This window comes from Camponotus floridanus, unplaced genomic scaffold, assembly GCF_003227725.1.
Source record: "Camponotus floridanus strain SB8 unplaced genomic scaffold, Cflo_v7.5 scaffold71, whole genome shotgun sequence".
Taxonomy (NCBI): Eukaryota; Metazoa; Arthropoda; class Insecta; order Hymenoptera; family Formicidae; genus Camponotus; species Camponotus floridanus.
In genome coordinates this window covers 459,382-487,069 of record NW_020229840.1, presented here as the reverse complement: position 1 = coordinate 487,069, position 27,688 = coordinate 459,382, and the positions used below count along the sequence as shown (strand labels likewise).

The 27,688-nt window shown below is 34.2% G+C and overlaps 5 protein-coding genes across 9 annotated transcripts; 3 read left to right on the top strand and 2 right to left on the bottom strand.

Moving 5' to 3' along the window:
* Nucleotides 1-390: 390 nt before the first annotated feature.
* LOC105254638 (CREB3 regulatory factor) lies at nt 391-3,895 on the top strand. 2 transcript variants are annotated; one of them, XM_011263437.3, is made up of 6 exons: nt 391-1,209; nt 1,341-2,027; nt 2,185-2,586; nt 2,779-3,273; nt 3,366-3,488; nt 3,619-3,895. In XM_011263437.3, exons 2-6 carry the CDS (start codon nt 1,412-1,414, stop codon nt 3,711-3,713), a joined length of 1,731 nt encoding a protein of 576 aa, XP_011261739.1. In that variant the 5' UTR covers nt 391-1,209; nt 1,341-1,411; the 3' UTR covers nt 3,714-3,895. The 2 variants fall into 2 exon arrangements, with proteins under 2 accessions (XP_011261739.1, XP_011261738.1); XM_011263436.3 differs by having other exon boundaries at nt 391-2,027.
* A 3,157-nt stretch (nt 3,896-7,052) lies between these two features.
* Nucleotides 7,053-13,024, top strand: LOC105254639 (zinc finger CCCH domain-containing protein 13). Its single transcript, XM_011263438.3, has 10 exons — nt 7,053-7,305; nt 7,727-7,802; nt 7,981-8,381; nt 8,642-10,813; nt 11,102-11,413; nt 11,517-11,859; nt 11,937-12,103; nt 12,184-12,467; nt 12,580-12,688; nt 12,843-13,024. The coding sequence occupies exons 1-10, from the start codon at nt 7,115-7,117 to the stop codon at nt 12,949-12,951; spliced, it is 4,164 nt and encodes a 1,387-aa protein (XP_011261740.1). The 5' UTR covers nt 7,053-7,114; the 3' UTR covers nt 12,952-13,024.
* Nucleotides 13,025-13,406: 382 nt separating this feature from the next.
* Nucleotides 13,407-16,853, bottom strand: LOC105254640 (SET domain-containing protein SmydA-8). 3 transcript variants are annotated; one of them, XM_011263439.3, is made up of 8 exons: nt 16,157-16,851; nt 15,078-15,446; nt 14,871-15,005; nt 14,441-14,627; nt 14,227-14,322; nt 13,833-13,918; nt 13,696-13,764; nt 13,407-13,573 (listed from the first exon to the last, which is right to left on the bottom strand). In XM_011263439.3, exons 1-8 carry the CDS (start codon nt 16,667-16,669, stop codon nt 13,487-13,489), a joined length of 1,542 nt encoding a protein of 513 aa, XP_011261741.1. In that variant the 5' UTR covers nt 16,670-16,851; the 3' UTR covers nt 13,407-13,486. The 3 variants fall into 3 exon arrangements, with proteins under 3 accessions (XP_011261741.1, XP_011261742.1, XP_011261743.1); XM_011263441.3 differs by having other exon boundaries at nt 13,529-13,573; nt 13,686-13,764; XM_011263440.3 differs by lacking the exon at nt 13,696-13,764 and having other exon boundaries at nt 13,472-13,573; nt 16,157-16,853.
* A 1,090-nt stretch (nt 16,854-17,943) lies between these two features.
* On the top strand, nt 17,944-25,242 carry LOC105254642 (protein eyes shut). The gene is made up of 16 exons (XM_011263443.3): nt 17,944-18,119; nt 18,954-19,136; nt 19,686-19,834; nt 19,912-20,022; nt 20,085-20,192; nt 20,291-20,404; nt 20,607-21,411; nt 21,800-22,199; nt 22,351-22,661; nt 22,769-22,979; nt 23,093-23,244; nt 23,493-23,629; nt 23,751-23,996; nt 24,287-24,484; nt 24,721-24,949; nt 25,068-25,242. Exons 1-16 carry the CDS (start codon nt 18,112-18,114, stop codon nt 25,117-25,119), a joined length of 3,414 nt encoding a protein of 1,137 aa, XP_011261745.2. The 5' UTR covers nt 17,944-18,111; the 3' UTR covers nt 25,120-25,242.
* On the bottom strand, nt 24,742-27,063 carry LOC105254641 (ATP synthase mitochondrial F1 complex assembly factor 2). Of its 2 annotated transcripts, XM_011263442.3 has the most exons (6): nt 26,858-27,058; nt 26,493-26,686; nt 26,015-26,125; nt 25,750-25,930; nt 25,565-25,680; nt 25,266-25,447 (listed from the first exon to the last, which is right to left on the bottom strand). In XM_011263442.3, exons 1-6 carry the CDS (start codon nt 26,976-26,978, stop codon nt 25,301-25,303), a joined length of 870 nt encoding a protein of 289 aa, XP_011261744.1. In that variant the 5' UTR covers nt 26,979-27,058; the 3' UTR covers nt 25,266-25,300. The 2 variants fall into 2 exon arrangements, with proteins under 2 accessions (XP_019884120.1, XP_011261744.1); XM_020028561.2 differs by having other exon boundaries at nt 24,742-25,447; nt 25,565-25,930; nt 26,858-27,063.
* Between the last annotated feature and the right edge of the window lie 625 nt (nt 27,064-27,688).

The following is a 27,688-nucleotide window of genomic DNA, read 5'->3' as shown; positions in this document are numbered from 1 at the left end:
GCCGCATTCAGCGGACTCAACAGTTGGGCAACATTACTAGATTTACCGATGTAATTCGACGCTGATTGGTCGGACCTAAAAGTAGAAACCAATCATATTCTATTGTTACTTAGCGGTTGAATCCGGCCATTGGCTTGTCGCGATTGAAAGCAGTCATGTCAAGTGAGAAGAATAAAATATCACTAGAGAGGATAAAACGAGAAAAATATTTGCTAATTTAGAAAAAATACACGAAGATATTTCATAAGCGTAAATAATTCGACGATAGAACTTCAAGTCTCATGTTATACGATCGAACATATGTAAAAAAAAAAAAAAAATAAATTTCGCTAATCACGCGCGACAATCAAAGGGGATCGATCGGGCGATTGTGTCCTTGGAATCCACAACGTCCTCGCGACTTTTACGCGCGCGAAAGTACGCTTAAGCACGCGTACGGGGCAGTAATATCGGAATGAAAATTCTCGCCGTGTTACATCGGGCGCAAAAAAGTGCGGGCCGCGTACGGAGGAAAGACGGCGCGCGATTGGTCGACGTTGTTTCGCGACGGTGTGTCATGTGACCCTTTCCTCTATTTATGCAAACATCACCGATCGGCCTCGCAGTCTCGTGGCAAAACAATAACAAACAACACACGTCGTAAGTTTGCGCCTCTCGCGACTTCTCGAGCTCGCGTTCATGCGTTTCTACTCGTCGTGGGATACGTCCGAGCTGTCAGGAACAGCGCGATTGATCCTGCGACCTACCGATCTCGCGATCGGGACCTCGCGGACCTCGTCGGGGAAGGGTATAGACTAGACTGGAAAAAGTGAAACTCAATCTGGGCCTCTCGTCGCGATGTTGTCAGCCGCGGAAAATGCCCGCTAACGAGAACCGCGATGCGTGCGTCCTGTGAACGCGCGTGGACCAATATGTGATTTTGACGTGTGTGTCTTACCGTTGTTTTTTCCAATCAGATCAACTCTGTCGGAATTTTCCAAAAAATCAGAGGGAGGGAAAGAGACAGACAGATAGATAAATAGATAGAGAGGGAGGGAAAGAGAGAGAGAGAGAGAGAGAGAGAAAATTGTTCTCCATTCCCTCGTGCATCACTACGGACGCAAGATTGCGGAATCGATCGAGCAGATCGGACGAGTCAAAATTGAAGACGATTCGTCGCGTGCACTTCTTTCCTCTATTCCACTCGTCGAGCCTGCTGCAGACCCACGCGTAAGAACACGCGACAAATTATAGTCGCGTGCACGTGATATTTGTCACGACACGCTGAGCCAAATCGAATAGATCGAGCCTAAAATTGATGATTTTTCTTATCCAGCTAATTTTTATGTCCTACCTTGTAGAGTAGCAATTTTTGGACAACGATCAGCAGACAGCGTCACCCTCACGTTTCTCGTTCAAGCACGTGTTGCTAATGGACAATTCTAAGTACAGCGACATTTTCCTACCTAGTATGGATAGCGTAGTGAAGCAGGAACCTGCCCAGGAAATGGGCTCGGCGTCGGCATCAGTACCCATACCCGGAGGACACAGAGGAACCACGCGAGGAGCATACGATCAGTTCTCCCCTTCGCCTCTGACTCTCTCCTCCGGATGGGACATGAGGAGCGAACATATGGAATATCCCTTTAAAATGGATCCGGATCAGCTGGACATCTCGCTTAAGATGGACGAGGATGATATATTCCAAGTAGACAAAGCTGAATTAATCCAGGGCCCAACTCTCGCTGAATTAAATGCCAATGATGAGACACTAGAGTTGGGAGATCTAAATTTCGATGATCTGTTGCTACCTGAAGAAAGAGTACAGCCGATAAAAATAGAGAATGTTCCTCCATTTTCCAGCTCTCTATTTAACACTAGTGGCATAGGATTTGCACCTAGTAGTTTTCCTCAATCTGGAACAACTTATCGAAGCTGTCCCACATATACAAATACTTATACTTTTAATAGAAGTTCAACCATCATAGATAATGCAGAAGCTGTTAGTCCTACTGCGTTTCCCAGTCCAGGCACTGGTAATATTGCAGGTTTGTTTAAATAAACATGTTTTTAGGAAATAATAATAAAAATAATAATAAAAATAGTATATTTTCTGATATAAATATATTTGAAATTGATTCATAAATGATCTAGCATTTATTAGTTTTGATAATAAAAATAGAAATAGTACTGTAATTTTAATAGGTAGTTCTACAGCAAGTTCATCAACTTCACCACATCCTCCAGGGCGTCTTGGATCCACTTTACATGATTTACTTATGAGAAAAGGTGAAAATCCTATTAATCCAGTGTCCAATCAAATGGATAATATCTCCACAACAAGTGGTAAATCTAAAATTTCGAGACTCTCTATGTCTGCTCCAACTCAGACAATGGGACATCTGGATCAGATCTGGTCTCATAGGGAACCACGTCAACATCTGTTAAGTACTGGTAGCTTGGTAGAGGCAGGATCGACAAGTAGTTTGAGTACCGGAGGTGCACTGAGTCCTGATCCACTCTGTCCTGATCCTCTTAGCCACGATGAAGGCTATGAGGATAGTGATGATGATAGTGACCATTATGATGATTATAGCAGTGATAATGGTATTTGTATTATTATATTATTCATATATTAATATATTAATGTAATTTATTATGGAGATTATTATTTTATAATCTTGTCTGTATAAAAGTTTAATTTATTTTATATTTTTTTTAAATTAAGTAAAATCAACATGTTATAAATGAAGTAAAATAATATACAATGTAATGATTAAACTATTGTTTATTTACTAGATACAGGTGGAAGTGATAATGAGGACCAGAGTAATCACAGAATAGGAACGGGAACTACAGATTTAGGGAAAGATAACAGACATAGTAAGAAAGAAAGATTTTTCTGGCAATATAATGTTCAAGCAAAGGGACCAAAAGGACAGCGATTAATTGCTCGAGCGCGCTTAGAAGACCCGCATGTTTTGAACGAAGCAACCGATCCAGTATTTAGTCCTCATTGTGTTCTCAGAGGAATCAAACATAGCGGAAAAGCACGAAAAGGCGATGGAAATGATCTTACGCCGAATCCTCGCAAACTCCATAATATTGGAAAAGAATTAGACAAACTCAATCGCATTATAAATGATATGACACCTGTTTCGGAATTACCTTTCCCAGTAAGACCAAAGACACGTAAAGAAAAGAATAAACTAGCTTCTCGGGCATGCCGTTTGAAGAAAAAAGCTCAACATGAAGCTAATAAGATAAAGTTGCATGGACTCGAAACAGAGCATAGTTGAGTATATGTCGAGATAGAAAAATCTTTATTTCAATGAGATTATTTCAAATGTATAGTGGATTAAAAATCTAAAATTATTTTTCTACAGGACGTCTCATACAAGGTATATCACAAGCTAAACATACGCTTGCTGCTAAATTAGCTGAATCTAATCCTGAGAATCAAGAAGAGCTTACACGGCAAATGGAAAAATATTGCAAAGTGGCTACCAGTGAGTAATATCTTAATGTTTTTTTAAACATGTATAAATATATAAAATACTATATGAAGTGCATTTAAATATAACAAACATTTTAATAATGATCAGTATTACTTTAATATGCGCGAATTTTTTATTACAGAAGTGCGAATAGCAAATCATTCGACAGAATTTGTGAATAAGATATTGGAAAATATTAGAAGTGGCATACCTGATGGCGGTATCGATAATTTTTAATATTATAGAAAATCGTTTTCCTATAAATCTCTTGTGTCTACATATGTATATATTAAAAAAATTAGGATATGCTATATAAATATATATTTGTCTATATACTTATATGTATATAGAAATAACGCTTTATATCTAAACTTCAAGCTATTTCAAAAAACAGACATAGTTAACTTGATTGATGCATAATTAACAGATTCCATATATATATATATATGCATTGTTTCAGAAGTTATTTTATGTAAAAATATTTAATATAAGTGAGAAATGAAACCTTGATATATTAATTAACTTCACTAAAAATCTATAAATTTATTAATCATGGATTTTTTTTTAATGAAAGTATATATTTTTGCATCTAATATACATTTATCAAACTGTACATACTATTTCTCATGAATCATGTGCTACTGCTTCAGTATCGAATTCTTTTTTATGTAAGAACACAAAATACGGTTTTTTTTTACAATTGTATATTTTTTCTTTTTTATGTAAGAACACAAAATACGGTTTTTTTTACAATTGTATATTTTTTTCCTTTTTAAGAGAGAAAACGTATAATTATATATCCTGATAAAAGTTCAAAAAAGTAAAGTGCCGAATGTCACTTAACAATTATAATAGATTATTAGATATCATCAATGTCCATTATCATTGAGTGTTACAAACATTGTCTTTAATCTTAATTCTTAATTTACAATTTTAATAAACAGGAAAAGAAAAATAAGATTTAATTTACGTATGTTAAATTCAATCATGATGTTGAGTTTTTGCCGAATTTGAAATACAGTTTCACTAGTTCTCTTCGCACTTCAAATGGATATCAATTAGAATTACATTTAATTGTGCAATCATTAATGATAATCAAGGTTTCAAAAATTATAGTAGTTGTAATGCAACAATAGATAAAAATTGACATTGATGATTTTTTTTTTTTTATATTCTGACGATATATAGTTTTAAAACGTAATAATAGATCTAGAATGTGCACTTATAAATTGCACTTAGAAATGAGCTTTGAATTATATAGTTGTTTGCTGTTTGCTGACTCGATCTACCTCAGAACGAAACGCTATACCTACATGTATGTATGATGTGTGTGCACATATATATATATATATATATATATATATATATATATATATATTTATATTTATATGGATTTAAGATGAAATAACACTTTATGAGAAAAGATTGTAATCGTGGCGTGACGATGTATTGTTGCTTTAGAATTTTAAAAGAAAGGATGAATGTAGTGACGATACATATACATATATAAATGTTTAGAACGATTGTACGCTGCGGTTAAAATTACAGTTATATTTTGCTAATTACTAATATATATATATATATATATATATTTTAAATATATGCAAGATATTAATCCATATTATATTCGTACTAATATTTTTTTAATCGATTTTTGTATGTAAAGTTGCGCAAATTATAGTGTTTACGAAAAAGTGTGGATATATAGTCATATGGTTATATACAGATATAAATACAGATGTTGTATAATCCTTATCAAATCGTTATGCAGTCTAATTTATTGTTATGCGAGTTATCGTAAGAGTTTCATTTGCTATATATGTTTAATGTCGGCAAGAGTTTAGTGTAATACCAATGTAGCACGAGACGTCATTCCGATATCATCGTAGTCACAAAAGTGTGCAAGAATTGCGTGTAATAAATATACTTTTTCAGGGTGTGCAATATACGTCCTCGTACGAAATGTCATTTTGTTATTTCGATGATTTTTTTTATGCTAATGTACTTGCGTATGTTGCATTTGTGCACTCGACGCTTCGATTGTGATTATATCAATGAATCGCTATTATAGGTAGAATAGACGCGCAATTTTTTTGTTATTACGGGTCGTTGAATACACAAAAATTGGAAAATTGATATTTAGCTTATAAACGTGTTTCGGCATTAATCATTAATCGAGTTATGATGGCAAACGACCCGATGATAAGCGATTAATTTCATCAAAATGTAAAGACAAAGTTGGATTGTCATTTTTATTCTAATAAAAAAAAACATGTAGACAGCAAAAACGGATTTTTCAATGAATTATTCATTGACATACACATATAAAAATCAAAGATTTCAAGTTAAGCTTTTTCTTTTTCACGAGATTCTATGGAAGGATGATTCGGTACTATTTATGTCGAGATTATTACTCATCTATCGATCGTCCGATCTCGGTCACGCTTATTCAATTAAATCTAACATGTCTTTTACATTAAATCATTCAATTTCCGCATATTTTCCAATGCTGATGCATAAGATTACGATATATGTTGTACATGCTTCATACATCGAGAATTTTTCTCACTATATGAATTAATTGCACGAATCCGAAAAATTTACAAATTTAATGAAATATCGATATTATTTGATAATTTTGAAATTACAAATTATTTATGATATTTTTGCAGGTTCATTTTATTTGTATTGATTTTAATTGATTTATAATTGCAAGATCTTTTCTGCAATCGTAAATATAATTTGTAATTTTAGAAAAATTAAATGATATCGATACTTTATTAAATTTAAATTTAAATAATTTAATATCCATAAATCTCTCAGATATACATATATATTGTACAGAATTATATATTATATAGATACACAGAATTCTACAGAATATATATTATATAGATACACACGTTTTCTACAGAATTATATATTATATAGATACACAGGTTTTCATGTGTCTAAAGGAATAATATATAAAATAAATATATAAATAATATATAAAAGAAATAAAATAAAAATAAAATAATATATAAAAAAGGAATAAAATATAAAATCTTCAGGCATTATTAATAAAATATTACATATCATGTAGAAAAAGAATTATAAAATTGAATATTTTATTGTATTTTATTTTTATATTGTATTGTAAAAATCCATACAGCACAGAACATTGCAACAATATTGCAATGTTGCTGTAATATTACTGCAATATTCAGTGCTAGGAGCATTCTTGAGTATTCCGTGTCGATAACAATAAATTGACACGTAGCAATTTTATCAATGATCGATAAAAGCAGGCGACTACGATGAATGACGACAAACGCAGAGAACACCTATAATCTTTGCTGCGTTTGTGTTTCTTCTATCGAAGAATTTCGGGCAAATTTTCGGATTTCGAGGAGTCTTCGGGCGATTCCGGCCAATTTCGGAACACTGGAGTAATATGAGAGTAGCCGACGATAATCGATGATACACGACTTACAGTGGCACACCCAGACAGAGATGTTTACCTGTGCGTGTATTCCGCATAGGGCGCATAGTCAAGATCATCGCATCGCATGACGATTCCGCACGGCACGTGAACACCTGCATACTCGCAGTTATGTGCTTCCATTGTGAAAATACAAGTGCTTTATGGTGATAATATGTCAAAACCAAACCTAAGGAAGATAACGGCTGACCCTACGAAATGTAATACAGACTCTTCTCGACGGCCGAGTGTGTTTGAGAGGTTGGGCACCAAACCAGCAATCGCCGCCACCGCCGCTCAGAATACATCGGATTATTGCAGAAATTGGGCCCTCAACGGCAGTTGTTCCTACGGCAAGAATTGCAAGTGAGCGGCTTTTATTTATGCGTTGGAAAGATTCCTCAACAACTGAACAATTTCGCAATTTCTAATTTTACCTGTTGGGACATTTTACATTTGTACACAAAAGTATCAACAGTAATCAAATTGAATTTACATAAGGGTATACAGACTAATAACAGAGAACAAAGAGAGATTCTTATAACATATGATTAATTATAACTTATTTTTGAAAGAGAAGTTAAGAGTAGAAAAACGAGCTATTTAAATTCATTTGTTTTAATATTCCAAACAAATGCATTTATTATACTCGCTCTTTTCACATCAGCAGTATAAAATTATGAATTAGGCTTTTTTTATGAAGCTATTTTTACTCTTCATTCAAGCAGACTTATTGTAGAATATTAAACTTATATATGAATTTTCTCTGTTTCTCTTATTTAATTAGATACGCAAATACGCATACATTGATAAGCCCATCCAAACGTGCTAAGAAAGATAATGCGATCGCAAGTACATCTGGAGTAAGTATATCACATTTTTATGTTTATAATCATTTCATTTGATACGTAATATTTTCAGAGCATTTACTGTGCTATAGGATAAAACAGAATTGAAATTAATAATTAATTAAAATTAATTAAAATTGTAATAAATAATTGACTAGTTGTAAGCTAAAGATTGATTCTCTCAATATTATAGCTCATTGAAGATCCTTTCAAACGGCTTACGTCAAAAATTGTGAAAAAAGCATCACACAGCCCAGATTTGAACATAGAAGAGTGGAATCAAACGGATCTTGAATACGAAGACGAGAAAGTGTTGGAGAGACGGCGGCAATTGTTGCAACGAGAATTGGAATTACAAATGAAGAAGGATAAAGAAGTACATGGCAAAGATAAAGTAAGACAGAAAAAAAAGGCTATGAGCTCCTCCTCTAGTTCACGCACCTCCAGTACATCTAGTAGCAGTAGTAGTTCTAGCAGCGAAGACTCATCTTCCACATCAACATCAGATTCACGAAAGAAAGTTAAAAAGATCAAAACAAAGAGACATCATAGTGCTTCCACTGATTACGACGAAGATAAAGAGAAAAAAAGAAAGTAAGTATACTCATTTAATATTCTCAAAATTTAATATATATATTATATCATATATTGTATCATATATATTTAATATATATGTATATTATATCATGATATTATATCATATATTAAGCATCCAACTCTGTAGTCATCTGTAAGAAGAAAATTTCTTGTATAATTATATATAAAATAAGTAATCTATTATGTTATTTCAATATTAGTTACATAACAGCACATTTTTCTCATTGTACAATCCACAATCAAATTGGATTTTACAGACTAAAACTTAAGAGACTGGGAGCGAAAAACGATAAAGCCGTCAGCAAAAAGAAACGCAAGCTTGAGAACAATTCCACGAAGAAAGATCTTGCCACTAGATCGATTAAGAAGCATGCTTCATTATCTGTATCTAGAAAACATTCTGGTTCATTACGCACTAGATCACCAGCAATGCAAGGATCTACGAGTGGGATCACATCTACGTCAGCCGTAGTATTGGGTTCCTCGGTTTCCGTAGCGCATCACGCGTCATCATCTGGTAAACTACGAGAGAGAAACAGAAGCGAATCGCCAAAAGCAATGAAAAGTAATCGGGAGATGGACAAGGAGGACAGCAGGCATTACAAGAAAGTGCGTGATATAGAGGAGTGTCTGTCCAAGGATACATCCAAATGTAAATCATTTGATAAAATCAAGGAACAACAAGATAAGGAGAAAAGTCGTGGGAATGATGAGAAGATTAAGTCGGATGACCGGTTGAGATCCAAGTGTAAGGATAAGGACGTTCGTTCGCGTACACCACCACCGCCTCTATCATCAGAGCGATCGGCTAAGCATCAACACATCAAAGAAAGCATATCCTCGAAGACGCGGCGTAGCCGAACACCTGATAAGACCCCGTCAAGAGTGAGACGCGATCTCACTCCAATAAAAAATCCGGAGAAACGAGGTAGCTCGTCGAGTCGCGCGAGAGATGCGGAAAAGAAGGAACGCGACTCACACAAAAGAGACAAGAGTAAAGAGCGGGAAGATGCGAAAAAAGGTGAGCAGACCTCGAGCAATAAAGCAAAGCAGACAACGAGTCAGGATGAAAACTATCGCAGGAATAATGCAAGCAAGGATAATTTTGATGAAAAGACCTATGGTGGCGACAAGACGCGACAGAAGAGTCGTGAGCGTCAGCGCGAAAAAGACATAAGAGAGGAACGTCACTCGAGATTGACTCGCGATCAGCGCCAGGAACCTCAGCGTGATAAAGATAAGGATGAATCTCAGGAACGTTGCCGCGAGAGGCAGCGAGAGCGAGATCGCGATCGGGATCGCGAGAGGGAACGCGAACGCGATAGAGATAGGGACCGCGATCGAGAACGGGAGCGCGAACGCGATCGTGAACGCGAAAGAGAACGAGAGATACGAGAACGGGATCGCGATCGAGAGAGAGAAAGAGAAAAATCTATGAAGCCGCGAGAGAGGGATGTATCCACAGTAGTTTCGTCCACGACGTTAAATCTTCCGGCGGATAAGAGCTCGCGTTATAATAGTAGACTCAAGGAACGACCTTTGAGTAAAGATGTGCCGTTTGAAAAGAGCAGTGGGGTTCGCGAGCGAAGCAGAAGCGAACGCGAACGGGAGCGATCTGAGACGAAGGCTCTTGTCGAGCGAGAACGAAACTCGACGCAATCGCGTCTGGATGGAAGGTACGAAAGAAGTGGTGCCGTGGACAAGGACGCGTCTTTAAGTCGCAACAAGTCGAACATGAATTCACCGCGAGATCGCATGGACCGATTCCGAGAGACGTCCTTGGACCGTGCGCCCTTACACGACAAGGGTGGACATTCTGTGACATCGTCGAGCGTCCAATCAACGCCGTTACCGTTGGTGGCTACAACTTCGTCCTCGGCGATTGTGACATCCGCTCCGCCGTCATCTCGCGATCATCTGATGGACATGGTGGACAATCACTATGATAGGGACCGGCATGGGAGGAGGTTTGGCATGAGATACGAACGGGGACATACGTCGGAACACAACAGCAGGAAGGATCAGACGCGAATCGAACCGAATCGTATTCCGAGCAAGATCGATCGAATAGTGGATCGTCGGGATATGACTAGTCCACGACGCGCTGTGGAAGTGGACAGGAATTTCGGTAGGAATTACGGGAGAATGCCAGAGCATTGGGATGAGCAGGAAGAGCCGGCCCTTCACGTGGAATATCGCGATCACACTCATATTCATGATGATGACAGAAGAAAAGCCGTCGAAGGTAGACGGTACGATAGTCCTTTTGAGGAGAGACGCGTCGCTCGTGAGGAGAGATCCAAGGAGTCGAGATACATGATCCAGACTACGGAGCGAACATCCTTCGATGATCACCGTCATCATCATCATCATCATCGTCATCCTCTTTACACTGGCGATAAATTGAGAAATAGTGGAGCTGGAATTAGGTAATAATTAATCAGAAAGTGTTATACTTACTTTTATCGTGCTTTATTATGCAAAATACAGAATTATTTCTTTTTATTATAGCGTTAAAGCAAAAATTGTAAACTAAATACCATCAAAAAATTTTACAGTAAGTTTTCATTTTTTTAATGTTAATTTTGCATAATTTATATAGATAAATAAATATGTAGAGAGAGAAAAAAAGAAAAGAGAAAATAAGATTTTTAATAATGAATAGATACTTATATATAGCCAATATATCACTCATTCTTTTTTCTTTTGTCAATAAGGGATGAGACTGTTTCAAACGACGATTGGGAAGGACATCATCGGGACGTGGAACATGGTCGAGATCGAAATTATCCAGCAGCAGAATGGGAGGAGAGAGAGTGGCGCACGAGAACGTTATGGGAAGACAGAGACAGTCTTCCTCGTTCGGAGATACATGATGACGAGTGGAACAATACCCGATACGATAATTCAATGACTGACTGGAAGTCTAACGATTCGCGAAAATGGGATAATCAGAACGTGCATATTCGAACTCATTACAGAAACGAACGTTCGAAAGACTTGGAACTTGGAGAATCTACACAACATAAGTAAGTATATAATATAATCTCTTTTTTCTCTATACAAAAGATTAAAGTATAAAATATAATGTTACATATACATATATATTTTCTACTAATTAAATTTTTTTAGCAAAAGACGATCATATAATGCGCCCGAAGTGAGAGAGGAACCGACGATTCATCCTTCTGCTAAACAGGCTGCTATTTATGGCAGCATGAAAGAAGAACCTATTAATAAAAAACTGATGGAACTTGCCGAAGGCAAGTTGTGTACAACTACGAGAGAAAAACCCACGGATAGTTTTCAAAAGAAGAATTCACAAAAAGATAAACCTGAAATCAAAGAACCCGTCATGACGGAACCGAAGCGTCCCATAGTTGATGATTCTTTGCAAACTCTTCACACTGAGAGTGATTTGAGTGATATTAGCGATGATCCTGACGATATATTGAATATGGAAGAAGATACTACGGTATGCATTGTATATTTTTGTATTTTTTTATTTTTGTTGCAAAAGATGCTTAACGAGTTTATGTAATTTTTTGATAGGATATGGAAAGTAGTAAAACGCGAACAAACAAGAAAATACCGGATACTGCACATCGTGACGCACAATCAACTGCACAGGAGCCAGCTCAGTTATCTCCAAAAGAATCCGTAGAAGAAACTATTTTCAATTCAAAGCCTAAGGATAACGCCGATACAATATCATTAAAGTAAGATATAAATGATATAAAATATAATCGTAGAGAATAAAAATTACACCAAATTTTATATAATGTCATTGTGTTAATAGAAATATAGAAGATGAAAATATGGAAACTATGGACTTTGAAGAAATTTCTGATGGCGAACTAGAAGAGGACATTAAAACAAGCGGCAAAGGATTGGGTGATGCATTAGGCGTCGATTGGGAATCCCTCGTGAAAGAAACGCAAGCGAGGAGAATTGTCTCATCGAATCAAGACTCTGCGGAAAATCGATGGCAGTGCAAAGCTATCTTCTACAGAATTGGTATATCTAAGAAGTATGCGGGCGAAGATTTCGTAAAAAAACTGCTTAGAAAGTATGAAAAGAACGGTGAGTTTTTAATATACAATATAAACAGTGATTTTTTAATATAATTTTGCTAAAGTTAAAAAGGAGTTTACGAAATAACATTTTTCAAATCTTCTTTTTATGAATCATAAAGAATTTTTGCTTGCTGATATCGCGCTGATGCATACAGCGCTCGCACGAAATCGGTTGCTGCAAGATTTAGGTAACGGTGCCATGCATACCGTAGATGATTCTTTATACAGGTGAGTCGCATCAAGTTATGCTGTTTAAGAATTTGTGAAATTTTTTTGTATGTTACTTTATAAATTAAGATTTATAGAAAATTTTGTGTTAATATATTTTTTTACACACACACACACAATTATGTCTGTAATATATAATGAAATTTTATTACAGAAATAACAATGTAAATTATGATGAAGATGTGGATTATGATTTGGAAACGATAAAATCAAGTGCTGCCTTATACGAGGAAGCAAAATGCTTATTACAGCAAGTAGTATGAAGGAGTGATGGAACTTATGCCTAAAATTGTGAATAATTACTAGCTTTTTTTGTATTAATTGTATAAAATATATATACACTGCCTTATATATGTGTGTGCATAGTGATCTATTTGATCTATATAACACATTGTATCATAACTTAATTGACACGAAACTGTGACCTAATTATCAGTTGAATATAATTCTTGTCTAAACATCTTTGATAAAAATCAATGAATGTTTGCATATTTTAAACCTAAAGTTTCACAAGTTTAATCTCTGTCAAATACGTAATTTTCATCAGACTATAATAATCGCTTATGCACATTTTTTATCGCAGTAACTATATTTGTATATATCCACAAATTTTTCACGTATGTCATAAGATATATATCATGTGCATTAAAGTACGAAACCAAATAATTAGATACGAAAATCATAATTACATAGCAATATAAGACGTATTATTTACTTCAAACTCGTACACACATTATGTATATTCATCTTAGACATCGAATAATGCAATAAATACAAATTTGAAACTGTGTCTTCGCATTAATCACTTTTACGAACACAAGTTGCGCCGATATCATTTTGCAATATATCCATTGCCTGCCGTAATAGACATTTGTTTTCGCTATCCTGAAAAAGAGAATTTAGGACGATAATCATTAAAATACATATAATTGATGTGAATCTTAGACATCGAATAATGCAATAAATACAAATTTAAAACTATTTTTGTATTAATCACTTTTACGAACACAGGTTGCGCCGATATCATTTTGCAATATATCCATTGCCTGCCGTAATAGACATTTGTTATCGTTATCCTGAGAAAAGAATTTAGGACAATAACCATTAAGACACGTATAATTGATGTGAATTATATTCTTCATACCTGTATGAACGGATGTGTTTCTTTTTCCGACGTCTGACGCTTGGATAATTCAAGATTTGTACGATACAATTCGTATAAAACAAGGCCTACAAAATATATTACGAGAATAAATTTCAAAAATTATCTTTCGTTTTTTTTGAATTATGATTGTAATGAAACTGAAATATAACTTCGAGGAAAATTCTGATATAAAATAAGCGCTAAGATTTCCTAAAATCTGTATTTTATTTTAATATTATCTAATAATTTTGATGCTAAAATAATTAATTAGAGTTTATGTAAAAGTAATATATAATTTTCAATTTTTATATATGTATTTATTTTTTATGAAAATAAGAGTTAAAAAAAGATTATATAAAGATTCTAATATCTCTGTAAAAGAAAAGAGTTTTACCCTTTTTAATAGAATCTCCAGAACCTAAAGTATCCAAAATAGAAAGTATGTCGTTACAATACATTTTCTTAATTCTAAGTTCCGCATCCGTAAGATCTGTAACACAAATTATATTTTGCATTAACATGTATATATTATAAATGTATATAATAGCTTTATACAAAAATAGCATACGCGTGGCGCCGGAATAAAATAGAAAATGTTGATATCTTACCTTCCCACTTAAGATTCGGCGTCCTGCCAAAGTAGGAGATTATACGAAATTTGACGTCGATTAAAATGAAATTACTTGTAGGAACCAATTTCGATAATGCCGTTTCTATAAATTTTACAATTTCATGCGGAGTCATGTACATTGCGTCAAGTACAAGAGCATTTAATTGTGAATGAATGAATTCAATCTGTAAATTGATAAATCTCGTATTAATTAGCAGTACGATAAAAATCAAGATAAACTCTTTAATTGACTAAATAATCGTATAAATATTGTAATAAATATATGAACATATTATTAATATGCAAATAAATAGCTTCTCGAAATCAATCATTACAGAGAAGATATTTATTCTGAAAGAATGATTAAAAAATTGAAGAATTATTTTTATTGCGTGCGAAAATAAAACATTTCAACTTCTAGATATCACCTGTTTGTAATTTACACTGATCTGACACTTGTCGCAGATCCAGGGAGATATAAAATTAAGAGGATTGCTTGGTAGCAAATGCCCCGAACAATCGTCCTTCGCGCAGAGAAGCGCTCCGAGCTGGGATCCGAATTCCTGAGGAAAGAAAAGAAACGTAAGCTTTTATTGTCTCAACAAAGTTTTTTTTAGATTTGTGCATAAATATACCGAGGGATCAGAGCATCTACTGCAGTTGCAGGAGAAGTGTTTGGTGGCTTTCAGAAATTGCCTTCTACTCGACGTATCCCATAGAAGATCGGTGTAGGACATGGTGATTTCCTCGCCAGCGGCGATCGGCAGCGTGGCAGTCACATGTAGCTGTTGCTGATCATCAAAGTGGTGTCTAGTATTTGGAACACAGCAATGATTCTGCAACGCACCCAAGGGATAAAGACCGCGTAAACTCGTGGTGCAGTCTTTGTTGCTCGCGACTAAGACTTCGAAGGAATTTGTGTTGAAGACCCCGCAAATGCGTTTCATAAGCTCCAGTTGCTCCTTGTTGGGAAACTTTTTCACGTTTCTCTTGAGGAGATCGATCTTGAAATTTATTTTAAACAAGATTCTTGATTTAATATATGTATATTATTATCGTATGCTTTTTTCTCTTCTTTCTTTTATATACAAGGATATTATATATAAAATATTGAACAAGGATATTATATATAAAATATTATACACAAGGATTACACATATTATATATTATATACAAGGATTATATATAAAATATTGAACATAAGTGAGCGATTATATAAGTCTATCTAGGTAATCAAGTGTGATTAATGTCGTTAATTATATAAGTGTCGTTAATTATATTACTTTTGTCGTGTAACAATAATATAATATTATTATCAATAATTGTTGGCAACATGATAACAATCCAGATAATTGACTATCTGGATAGCTAATACATCGCTCAAAAGTATGTTGTCCATATAATTAGAACGATATAATTACATAATAAATTTTAGAAAAATAATGGAAAATATATAAAAATGAAAAAAGCAAAATATATGAAGAAGCACATTGTTAATTATATCCAGATAGCATACGAGAAATGTACAGAAGATATCTCAAAAATCTTTAGGACGATAGGACGTCTTCAGGCTGTCCTCTAAATGTCTTTTGAATATACATGTTGTCTGGGCAATAATTTAAATGTTATTTTTTTAAATCTTAATAAAAGCTATACGAATCAGAAACTTACTAAATATTATGTACGAAAGAAAAATAAATCGGATCAAATATACCTCATGGGTACGAGTAAGCTCCAAATGGCACTCGAAGGCGTACAAGAGTTTACGTTGTTCTTTCGATAATGTAAGACCGCGTATCGGTATCACCGCGAGCAGCAATTCATTGGACCAGCTGGAACCGCAGGTCGGCATCCACTCCCTGAGTAATCGACACTCTTGAGAGTGCATCGTCGAGTTCTCGCATTCCGTCGAACAGATCGGCAAACCGCAATCATGATCGCAGGGAAACAGAGGACAATTGTTCTTATAACAGACGACACACATAGGGAAGCACTTTCTGTAGCATCGCGGTCCTATCAATAGCGGTACATCCGTAAAGATCAATTCGCCGGCTTGAATATCTCGTGTGGCGAACATGCCGCGACCTCCCAAGGGAGAGTATTCGATGCTCCATGACCGGGACTCTTGCACAATGTTGTTCTTTCGTAGATGAGATTCGAGCAATTCTATTGTCTCGCGCGGTTCCATCTGAATCACAGATTCACTTGCGTGTAATTTTTCCTCCATAACTTTGTCTCTTGGTGCTTTAATCACTCTCTTTTATACCGAACGTATTAATATGCGTTTTCAGTAGGCACCGAGCCAATTTTAGAGATCTTGTTTTTGCGTCTCTGCAAGATTTTCTTTGCAAATAACAAATCTTATTTACTTACATTATTTAGAGCAGAAGTTCTCTGTTCAAATTATAACTTATGAAATTGATTCAATTGTTATAGAATGATTCACTCTGGAATTTTAATAATTGAATGTGAGATTTATATAAATTTAACAAATTCTCGGAGAGATTAAAAAACGAAAAAATTATGAGCTTGATGACACGAATATTAGAGAAAAAGAGAGAGAAAGATATTATTGAAACGTGAAATTTATGCTATACGTCGGTTGTGTCAAATGTGACATATCGCGATATCAGCAGAGAGTTTCGGTTTTTGTAACAATTATCTTGTAAAATTAATCAATTCTTGTGAATTAATTAATTAGCGTCGGGATTATATCGCGAAAGATCCTGATACGTTCGTATGATTGAAAATACGCGAGTGACACTGCATAGCGAGCGCTCTTATTATAAATCTTGGCTTAAAATAGAATTACTATTTGGCAGCACATCATTAGCGCAGTGGAAAGCAACTAGCTACTGACCTATCTGTTTACTGTTTACGCATGCCAACAGGTTGTAAATAAAATATATAACACGCTAATAATACGAAGTAAACAAGGTTTCTCTCTGATATATCATATATAATAAATTACGCGCGTATTTTTAATTGTATTATTATTTAATTATATTATTAATTAAATGCCTATGCCAATTAAACTCTTTTGCGTTAAAATAAACGAAAAAATCATTATATTTAATTAAAATAAAAGCGTTTCGCACGTTCGTGAATCATTTAAGTCCGATTTAAAAGCGGAATATTGATCTATTTTTTCACTCGCCTGATTAAAAACGTTCGCCATTATAATTTACTCCGTCCATTATAATTTACCAGAAAATACATTCCGCACGCAAAACAATAAAAAAGATCAATAATTACAAAATTGTTAGCGAAAATAATAAGATTGTTCTTTAAACTCTTTAATTTATAAATGCGTTCTACGATCCTGCAACCTAAGAAATCTGTGAAATACATCATCCATGGCTTTTATTTAATAGTAAAGTCAGAAGTTTTTTTATTAATATCGACGATTGCTTCACGCAAGCGTATCCGACACGTAACGACTATTTGTATGGTCGCGTGTTGCTAAGACTACGGTCGAGTTGTCGTCGTCGTCGACAGGATATCGTGAGCGGCATCGTCAAGAACAGCGTGCATACAACGTATATACACGGTCTATGCCGCGCTAGAGCGATATATGCGGCATATCGTACTGTGTACAGATCGTCGAAAGTGCCGTGTTCCAGGACGACTCGCGTCCTCCCTTTTTTTTATTGCCCACCGTGCACAGAAATGGGAAGGTAATGGAAAAGAGGGATCCATCGACCGATTCCCCCCGGTTCGGCGAGTCCGTTTTGTTCTTTAGTCCTTTCAGGAATCCCCGAACGGTATCCTTGTACCAATCAATTGTGTAATTAACTCCCTTTGCACCGTTTTACCTGATAACGAAATGCCGAAATTCGCGGGAAAGGTCACGGACGAGCATTCGGCAGTGACGTAACTCGAAGCTATTACTATAGCGTTGCTCTAATTTCTCATCTTAATTATTAATCTTCAAAATCCAGCTTTTTTTTTAAACTTATGTTTATATTTTCTATTTTCCACCACACATATATCTATAAAGATTTTAAAAATATTTTATACCTGATTTTATTCTACCTAATAAAATTACATTGTTTTTAATAATAATTCTTTATATTTTTTATATCGTGATATATATTCTTATTATTCTTCTCATTAATTATATATCTCACATATAGATTTTCTAATGAAATTTTTAACTAATTATTAAATTTTAATAAATTTGTAGATTTTAATAAATATTGTTATAAGAATATTGTACGTTAAATGTGACTGATGGATACTTGAGGTGTATTACACGTTAGATCTGCAAGATTCCTGCATTATTCAATATGAAACGCGAATAGATTGCTATATCTCGTTAGTTACATCGTGTAATGCGGCTTTACGTATATTTTTCAATCATGCGCGCGTTATACGATGTATAACATGAACGTGATGCATACACACAAAATACATACACGTATACATATGCGCACGTGCATACGTCATACACCTACACATCGCAAACAAATCGACATATGTATATATCATACTGTAATCATGCTGTAAAGGTATGTAAGGCTACTTAGATTGGCTTATAAGCGGAGTTATTGCCTGCCTTTCGCGAGGACCATCACGTGTCAAAGTATTCTTATTCTGATAGTACTGTCGACTACAATAACAGTGTTTGCACTAGAGTCGGATTGTAGCGAGGACCCATGCATGTATGGGATCTGTTTGGACAACGAGAACAGGTACATACACACATGCGCTTGCTAAGCACGCATCTTGATAATTTCATAAGAGTTGAATGTCATAAAATGTAGATATACAGATAGTCACGCGAATATAAGCGAAAATAAATAATAATAATAATAATTAGTTTATATATATATAAAATTATTATTATTATTACATCATTTTTTCTTCGTAAAAAATTTTGGAAATATATTACACAGAAAATACAATAAACATAATATAATAATAATATAATAATATAATACAAAACAATCAAATTACAATATTTAGATCAAAATTTGATAATTAATAATGTTCATTCAGAAATTTATTATGTAATAAATTTATTCAGAATTCATTATTAATTTTCAATTTTCAGCTTAAATATTTTTTTAAAAAGATTTTAAAGAGAAATACATATCTATAAGTAAAAGTGTATATTATAGAGATTCAACTTTATTTAAATTTTATCTAGTTAATTAAAAAATGTAAATGCTTTAAAATAGCTAAAATTATAGAAAGTATCTATTTACTTTTGTTTTGTAAATTTTCCATGGATCACTCAGCACCTATTCTTGTTATTGTATCGACGGTTATACGGGAATTCATTGCGAGATTAATTGGGACGAGTGCTGGTCGGATCCTTGTCTCAATGGTGGCACGTGCAACGACGGCGTTGCTACATATAATTGCACTTGCGTCGATGGTTTTGTAGGTAATACGTCTTTCTTCACCCATCAAATACGAAAAAATCAATGAGAATACAAATGATATGTTTTAAATAACATTTAGGTGTAAATTGCGAGCAAAAATATAGCGAATGTTCGAATCATCCATGCCTCAACAATGGCACCTGCGTCGATTACGATGGCATTATTTGTCAGTGTCCGGAAGGATATTCAGGTGCGATGGTAAATTTATCTCATAAATCTTCATGTTGTTATTTTTCGTTGTCTTATTTCTAGGAGATTACTGCGAGATAGACGCTTCTGTTTGCAACGAAACAATATGCAAAAATTCCGGCGAATGCGTCGAAGGACCCGGAATCTCATTCTATTGTCGTTGTCGCGAAGGTAACTATAAAAAAATTACTATACATATATAAAGAATATTTTGCTTTTATTTCCTCTTGATTTTTTCCTCTTTTTTCATGACTTTATGATCTGAAAAGGATGGACCGGCACTTTTTGCGATGTGGACGTTGACGAATGTTTGAAGTCACCGTGCAAAAACGGTGGTCTCTGTATCAATGTTCCAGCTTCCTATACTTGTGCTTGTTTATTTGGTAAGTGGTTCACAAATCACAGATTTTTATTTTAAAAAGGCAAAGAATTAGTGAAATCAAAGTTTTTATAAAACAAAAAAGTCTTATAGTCTCTACTCCTATAACACTTTCACTATCCACTCGATAAATAATTAATAATGAAATATTTTCTGCGTTATTACATTGATTATTCTTATACATTATATACCTATTTTTATAAAAGGTTTTACCGGCAAGGATTGCGACAGAGCAGTCGTACCGTGTGATGAAAATCCTTGCCAAAACGGAGCAGTTTGTCTATTGGAGGATGAACATCCAGTTTGTTACTGCGTACCGGATTATCACGGCGCACTGTGCGAATTAAAGTACGACGATTGCGAGTCAAAATTTGCACAGTGCGACAACGGTGGTACTTGCATCGACGGTATCAACAGCTTCACTTGCGCCTGTCTACCGAATTACAGTGGTTCCATGTGCGAATATAGTTTCCCTTTGACGACAATCGCTGTAGAAGTAGAGGACACATCCGAACAGGGAACAAGTTCAATTAAAACTACAACCGCTATTGTTTCACCTAGAGTATCGACTTTAATAGCGGATACTTCTGTGTCCTTATCATCGACATCCAATTTGGTAACATATTCGACGTCCCCGAGAACAACTAGTTCGTTTTACACGAAGAGCTATACGATGGAGAAGACCACGATGTCAGGATACGAGGACGGAAGTTCTCCTGGCAGCGAAAGTGGTGTCTTTCTTACTGAAGTTCCGTCGACGGATTTCACGATTAGTAAAGACACAACTCGAGGAGATGTCGCGACACCGGAGGTTGCAACAATGTCGTCTACTGCTGCCGAAGGTTTCTCTCATATAACTGAAATAGAAAGTACGGAAATTTATTCTCCAACCGGAAGATCGATTCATGATGGCAAAGTTACCAAGGATGAGGATCACACAACATATTCGCCGGTCTCCGAAAAAGTAGACGAAGACCTAACACATGCAACGGAATACACGATGAATTTTAGGTAAATGGAGAAATATCGATATTTGTTTGGAGTATCATGACTTATTATAATAAATTAACATGCATCTTTTGATTTAATTTCTCTTATAACAATATTTTAAATATTTTTTTTAATATAACAATTATATAAAAAATGGAGAAATATCGATATTTATCTGAAATATCATGACTTATTGTAATAAATTAATATGCATCTTTTGATCTCTCTTATAACAATATTTTAAATATTTTCTTTTTAAATATAACAATTATTTAATATATAACAATTATATAACAGTTATTAAATATTTTCTTTTAAATATAAAAATTATTTTTTCTAATCACTTGATATATATATACAAATTTTGCATAATAATTTTATAATAATGTTAGACTCCATCTCCATTTAGTCATCGATCAACAGTGATAGGCACAGATGAAGGACAGATCGACGAAAAGACTACTGCGACCATTGCTGTCATGGATCACGGTATCAATGTAACACTCCCCATCAATACGACATTCCAATATACGACGGAATCGTTACAGAACAGAACCTTCGATCTCGGAACTACGGTTGTAGAATCTGAAACTGTTCTACCTTTAACTACCTCGTCGACACTGCCATCAGTATTATCTTCGACTGTCAAATTCGAGACTCCCACGGTATCTTCTCCATTAACATCCACCAGCGTATCTTCATTAAGTCAAACTACTAGTATTGAGATGAGCACTACAGAAATTAGCGCTTGCCGCGGGAATCAATGTTCCACAAGTACCACCACGTTAACTTCGCGTAATGTTACCGAGGTAAGCAAGTTTATATATAACAATCATTAATAAATTCAACGATTTGTTAAAAATTTAAATATAGACTTTGAAATCAATTTGTTTCGAAATAAAAGGATGCGAATCCCAAGAGTGATTTTTTTAACATATCTACATTATAATTATTATTCAGTATGCTGACGGCTGCAAGACAGATTCGACCATTACGCAAGCGGCTTTCAACGGCAAATCTTTTGTCAGACAACGCGTCGAAGTAATAATCTCCGACAATAAGAGCGCAACGCTCCGAATTTACGTTAAGCTCAGAACGGCATTTAAGAATGGAATAATATTGCACGTTTACTTCGACAACGAGAGATATTCTTTAGTGTACTTGGAACTTGGATCATTGAAGTTTCAGTTTTCTTGCGGTTTGGAAACTATGTTGCTCGGTGAAATCGATGCCATTATCGATAACGGATTCGAAGTGGGCATTGATATGAGGTTGACGCTCGCAAATTATAGAATTGGTCCCATTAATTTTAAATATTAATTTTTATATCTAAAATTTTTATATGCAAATTATATATAAAAATATATTCTCATTTTAGCTTTCAATATGTTGCCAATGATAAAAACGAAAAATGTTTTGCCAAATTGCTGGTTAATGGCACTATGGCCGTAACCGGTGAACAAATACTGCCACAACGGGGAATGGTCCCAAAATATGCCAATTTATACATAGGAGGCATTCCATTAACGTTTTCGCATTATTTTCGTCACGTAGTTATGGGATTTATTGGTTGCATGGATTCCCTGAAAGTAAAATATTGTTCAGAGTTAAATTCAATATTCGTGTTTTGTATCAAGTTGTCACAGAAACTTTACCTTTATATAGGATGATTGCGCAGAGGCTAATAAGAATTGCATTGCAGGTAAATAATATTTCACGACATTTTATTCACGATTCGACAGAAACATTTCAGATCGAAGAGTGCACATCGTTCTTGTGCTTGTCGAATCCGTGTCAGAATTTCGGTGCGTGTGAAGAAAACGAGGGTCGAATTCGTTGCAAATGTATAGCTGGGTAAATATTCATTATCTATATATAAAATCTAAATATAATATATGAATAATTTTTTGCCTCTTTAATATATTATAATGTATTTATGTATATGTCTAATAAAAAGAAATAATAATATATAAGAAAAATAGGATTACAAATCAGAAAAAATTTTGATATCAATTTTTAACTTTTGAATTTTATATAACTTTGATCTTCAAATGTAATAGGGTTTTAAAAGCGCACTGATAAACATCGAAACTCATTTCTAGATACACTGGCCCTTTATGCGAACATTCGGCGTGCAATGACAATCCTTGTTCGATGGGTGCGACGTGCGTAAGCTCGCCAGGAACCGGTTTCATTTGCGTTTGTCCGCTCGGCAGCCACGGGCTTTTCTGCGAAGAAGGTAAATCATACATATATAATAAGCTAACGGAATCTTCAATAAACATTCCGCAAAACGTTAGCGATGCAATAAGATTGCAATACAATATCAAGTTACGTGGGATAAATTTGCTCTCTCCCAGATGCTATCCTAGTGCGGCCAGCCTTCTCGGTTCTCGTCCCCGGTTTCGCGTCGTACATTGCCTACGGCGTGTCGACTTCGATAAAAGACACAATGGAGCTGAAGCTGCGACTCATCCCGCGTACATTCGATCAAATCTCCCTGATAGCTTACATCGGACAGAGAGGTTCGCGTCGCGATGTTTCGGACCACCTCTCGATAACATTCGTGCGCGGCTATATTATGCTTACGTGGGATTTAGGCTCCGGTGAGTAATAAATTCCTAAAATCCAATCTCTTCTACATATTCGAAGCTATCTATATTTTATATACATATAATGATCTTATAATTGTAGATTTTAGTTATAATTTGATATTTAGAAAATGTATATAATGACACCATATATATGGACAATTTTTCTTTTTGATATATAGAATAAAACCTTCTTCTCTCGCAGAAGAAAATTGTAATTGGTTACAATTAATAAAATATTCTAGAGATTCTATAATAATATAATTACTTGAACTATACTCTTGCATTCTAATCTTTCTCAATAGGAGTGCGAAGAATCTTCACCAGCGATTCGTTGAGTTCACTAACCGTGGCAGGATCGGCTGGTAAAAGTAAAACATATACTCTCAGGATTGGAAGGAGAGGCAAAGAAGCATGGCTTGCGGTAGAGGGTCTCAGCAACGTGACCGGCCAGGCGGTAGGATCGATGACTCAACTCGATGTATCACCCGTTCTCTATATTGGTACGTTGTTGCAGAGAAAAACAGTTTGACATTTAGCATCGTGCCAATAGAGCCAGGCTCGTTTTTCATCGCATATTTTATATGCAACATGAAGCAGTTAAATTCTCATCACTTGTAACTGATATTGAAACGCTAAAAATAACATCAGAGACAAATATAAAGTCGAAATGAGACAATATTTAGCGTTTTACATAATTAAATAGATAAAGATAAATAAAAAAAATATTTTCTCATAGGTGGGTACAAGTCGAAAAACTTTGAGACGTTACCGCACGATCTACCTCTTCATACCGGCTTTTCCGGATGCATATTCGACGTCGAATTACGCACAGATACTTCAATTCTTCCATTGACCGGTTCCAGTCCTGCCACCGGCCGCGGCGTTGGCGAATGCAATCGCAACGAATGCATTCGCCACTCGTGCAAAAACGGTGCGGTGTGTTTGCATCATGGAGCATCGTATAGGTAATGTACAAAAAATCAAATTCTATTCTTACGTGAAAAAGAAAGCAAGATTTGGAACAATCTATATAAAAGTTATTCATATAACATAACATTATGTAATTGTTCATCAATGTTTCAGCTGTATTTGTACAAAAGAATGGGTTGGACCTGATTGTTCCATTCCTGTCTGATTCATCGAAAAATAATCCTCTGGACGCGTATAAAAGATTTCTCCCAGCTCTAATTAATTAGCATTAAGGGAGTAATTTGATCGGAATCGATGTTATAGACAATGTTATATTACAGTAAACAGGTTGTTCTTATAAATTTTATATCTATTGACGTAATGGTTCTTTAATAATCAAAGTAGGACTAGCTTACATTAGGGACGTCGTGTTTGAGTCGTGAACTAGCGGAATGAGAGTTCAAGTATACAAATAACATTGCCGCCGATAGACGCGCCTGTAAATCGTGTCTGCTATACTCATGATGCCATTCCACATTACCCCAGTGAGAGATCTGTGCAAATATATAAGGAATATATAAGATGACATATAAAATGTAATAATTAATAACAGGAGCAATTTCTATTGGCATTTTTATCATAAATAAAATCAAAGTGTTCTATATCTATACCTGATATTCTTCTTCTAGTCGTGAAAGATTTACAGCTTCCAAGACGTTAATTACTCTTGCAGCTGTTGCAAGGGTCAGAATAACCGATTTCAATCCATCCACTGCATATACAAGACCTATGTGCAGATAATAGTTAATATATGAATAAAGGATACTCTCATTTCTCTTTACAAAATTGCACATACCATAAATACTGTTAAAATTATAGGACAATAAATGCCTCGTTAAAGCAGCTTTGGTTTCTACAGATATAGTAGGCATTTCTATACTCTGAGTTCTTGCAATATCTACATCGTAATATTTACAAAACCATTGAACTATAGGCTCCCACTTTTCAACTTGTAACTGATATAATTCATCCACTTCCTAAAATTACAAAAAAATTATAACTGAAATGTCGTTATTATACGTAAAGAAGAGGCATGAAGATTTGTACAAACACTTTCTTACACTTGAATGAAATAAAATTGTATCCATTTCTAAAGAGTTCACTATATGATTGACCAAATCTATCTTAGTATAATTATGTGGGTTGTCCAATACAGTATTGCACAAAGATGTCTGCAAATACATGTATAACACATATATTTGAAAAATAAATAAAATATATATATATCGACAGAATTGGGAATCAAAAATATCTGTTACTTAAGAATATAAGGTTTTACATAATATTAAATATAGTCACATAAATAAATTAATATTCAATGTCTTTTACATAAATGTCACACTAAATTCAAAATTATTTTTGACAAATATATTTTTTAGATCAAATATATTCATCATTTTTTTGAGTTTTCTTTTCCATAAAATATGTTCACAAAATCTTGTATTGCATTCACATTACATATTAAATATGAAATTACAAGTTAAAATAGTTGATAAATAGTAAATTAATTTCTTATGCATAATTGTACTGATTTCGTACCAAATGCATACTTCCTCTGTCGATAGTCTCCTTCTGCGCATCCCATTCAGCAGCCACTGCTAAAGCTAGAGGTTTGCTGTTTACTTCAAATACCCTACCCTGCGGTGTCTTCAACTTCCTCTGATCCAATGTAATCTCAAATTTGTCGCCACTCGAAAGTATATTCGTTCTTCTATAAAATCGTTTCACAGTAGCTACAAATATCAGATTATTTTATACATTCGTACAGTACCGTATATTAATAATTAATCAATTTTTTAAATTATATTTATTAAATTATATATGACAACATTTATATGACAACAAAAATCTAACCTAAAAATAATAAGATCTCTCAAATAAAAAGTATATAACATGATAATTACCTATATTTCTTATTACCGAGAAAGTTGGTACAAATTTATTGCATCTAAAGTAATACATTGTATTGACTAGTTTGCTTAACATTTGCGGCATATTGTTCATTGTTACTGTTTTTAGAAGCATTCAAACAAGAGTGAAGATGGAAACATCACAAATACCATCAGCTGATACAAAGGGTCTGTTTTTTATTCCTGCACTGCTGCACTAGTGCAATAAGTTAGAAAGAGACAAACATACTTTCTTTCACTCTAACTAATTGCACTAGTGCAGCAGTGCAGGAATAAAAAACAAACCTAAACATAGTAATACCGTTGTTTTGTTACGTCATACATGAATGAAAATATATGAATGATTCTTTAATATAATGAATGAAAGAATACATATATGAATGATTTTTCAATTTACGTCCAGTAAATAATGGGCAATTATTGATAAGATCGTATAAGAAGTATATAAGTTATTAAATTAAATATAAAAAATATAAATACTAAATATTAAATATAAAAAACTTATATTTTTATTTATGAATATATATTTTGTACATGTATCTCTAAAAATTGTGAATTAATCTTTTCAATAGTGGATAACTTCATTGCAATTTAAATTCAAATTTTGGATTAAAAACTTCTTAAATCTTAAAATCACAAATATATTATAAAATTTATCTTATTAAAAATATATACATATTAATACATTACAATTTCTTTTAATAAGTATTTAGTATTAATTCTCAGATATTTAATGTTTTTTTTTATAAAATTAATTAAATATAATTTCTCTGGAAAAATTAAAATTCTGAATAATGAAAAGAAATGGGATGTGTATTGAAAAAG

Bases quoted from the DNA above. Each gene is read 5' to 3' on its own strand.
- LOC105254638 (XM_011263437.3), top strand. From the start codon at position 1,412: ATGGACAATTCTAAGTACAGCGACATTTTCCTACCTAGTATGGATAGC. The intron at 2,587-2,778 runs GTATTTGTATTA...TTTATTTACTAG, and splicing joins TGATTATAGCAGTGATAATG to ATACAGGTGGAAGTGATAAT. The intron at 3,489-3,618 runs GTGAGTAATATC...TTTTTATTACAG, and splicing joins ATATTGCAAAGTGGCTACCA to AAGTGCGAATAGCAAATCAT.
- LOC105254639 (XM_011263438.3), top strand. From the start codon at position 7,115: ATGTCAAAACCAAACCTAAGGAAGATAACGGCTGACCCTACGAAATGT. The intron at 7,803-7,980 runs GTAAGTATATCA...TCAATATTATAG, and splicing joins CGATCGCAAGTACATCTGGA to CTCATTGAAGATCCTTTCAA. The intron at 11,860-11,936 runs GTATGCATTGTA...ATTTTTTGATAG, and splicing joins ATATGGAAGAAGATACTACG to GATATGGAAAGTAGTAAAAC.
- LOC105254640 (XM_011263439.3), bottom strand. From the start codon at position 16,669: ATGGAGGAAAAATTACACGCAAGTGAATCTGTGATTCAGATGGAACCG. The intron at 14,323-14,440 runs GTAAGATATCAA...TTTGTGTTACAG, and splicing joins GCCGAATCTTAAGTGGGAAG to ATCTTACGGATGCGGAACTT. The intron at 13,574-13,695 runs GTTCGTAAAAGT...TCTCTTTTTCAG, and splicing joins ATGATATCGGCGCAACCTGT to GATAGCGAAAACAAATGTCT.
- LOC105254642 (XM_011263443.3), top strand. The intron at 22,980-23,092 runs GTAAAATATTGT...ATTGCATTGCAG, and splicing joins GTTGCATGGATTCCCTGAAA to GTAAATAATATTTCACGACA. The intron at 23,997-24,286 runs GTGAGTAATAAA...CTTTCTCAATAG, and splicing joins TACGTGGGATTTAGGCTCCG to GAGTGCGAAGAATCTTCACC.
- LOC105254641 (XM_020028561.2), bottom strand. From the start codon at position 26,978: ATGCTTCTAAAAACAGTAACAATGAACAATATGCCGCAAATGTTAAGC. The intron at 26,126-26,492 runs GTACGAAATCAG...ATGTATTTGCAG, and splicing joins ACAGAGGAAGTATGCATTTG to ACATCTTTGTGCAATACTGT. The intron at 25,931-26,014 runs GTAAGAAAGTGT...TTGTAATTTTAG, and splicing joins CAATTTTATTTCATTCAAGT to GAAGTGGATGAATTATATCA.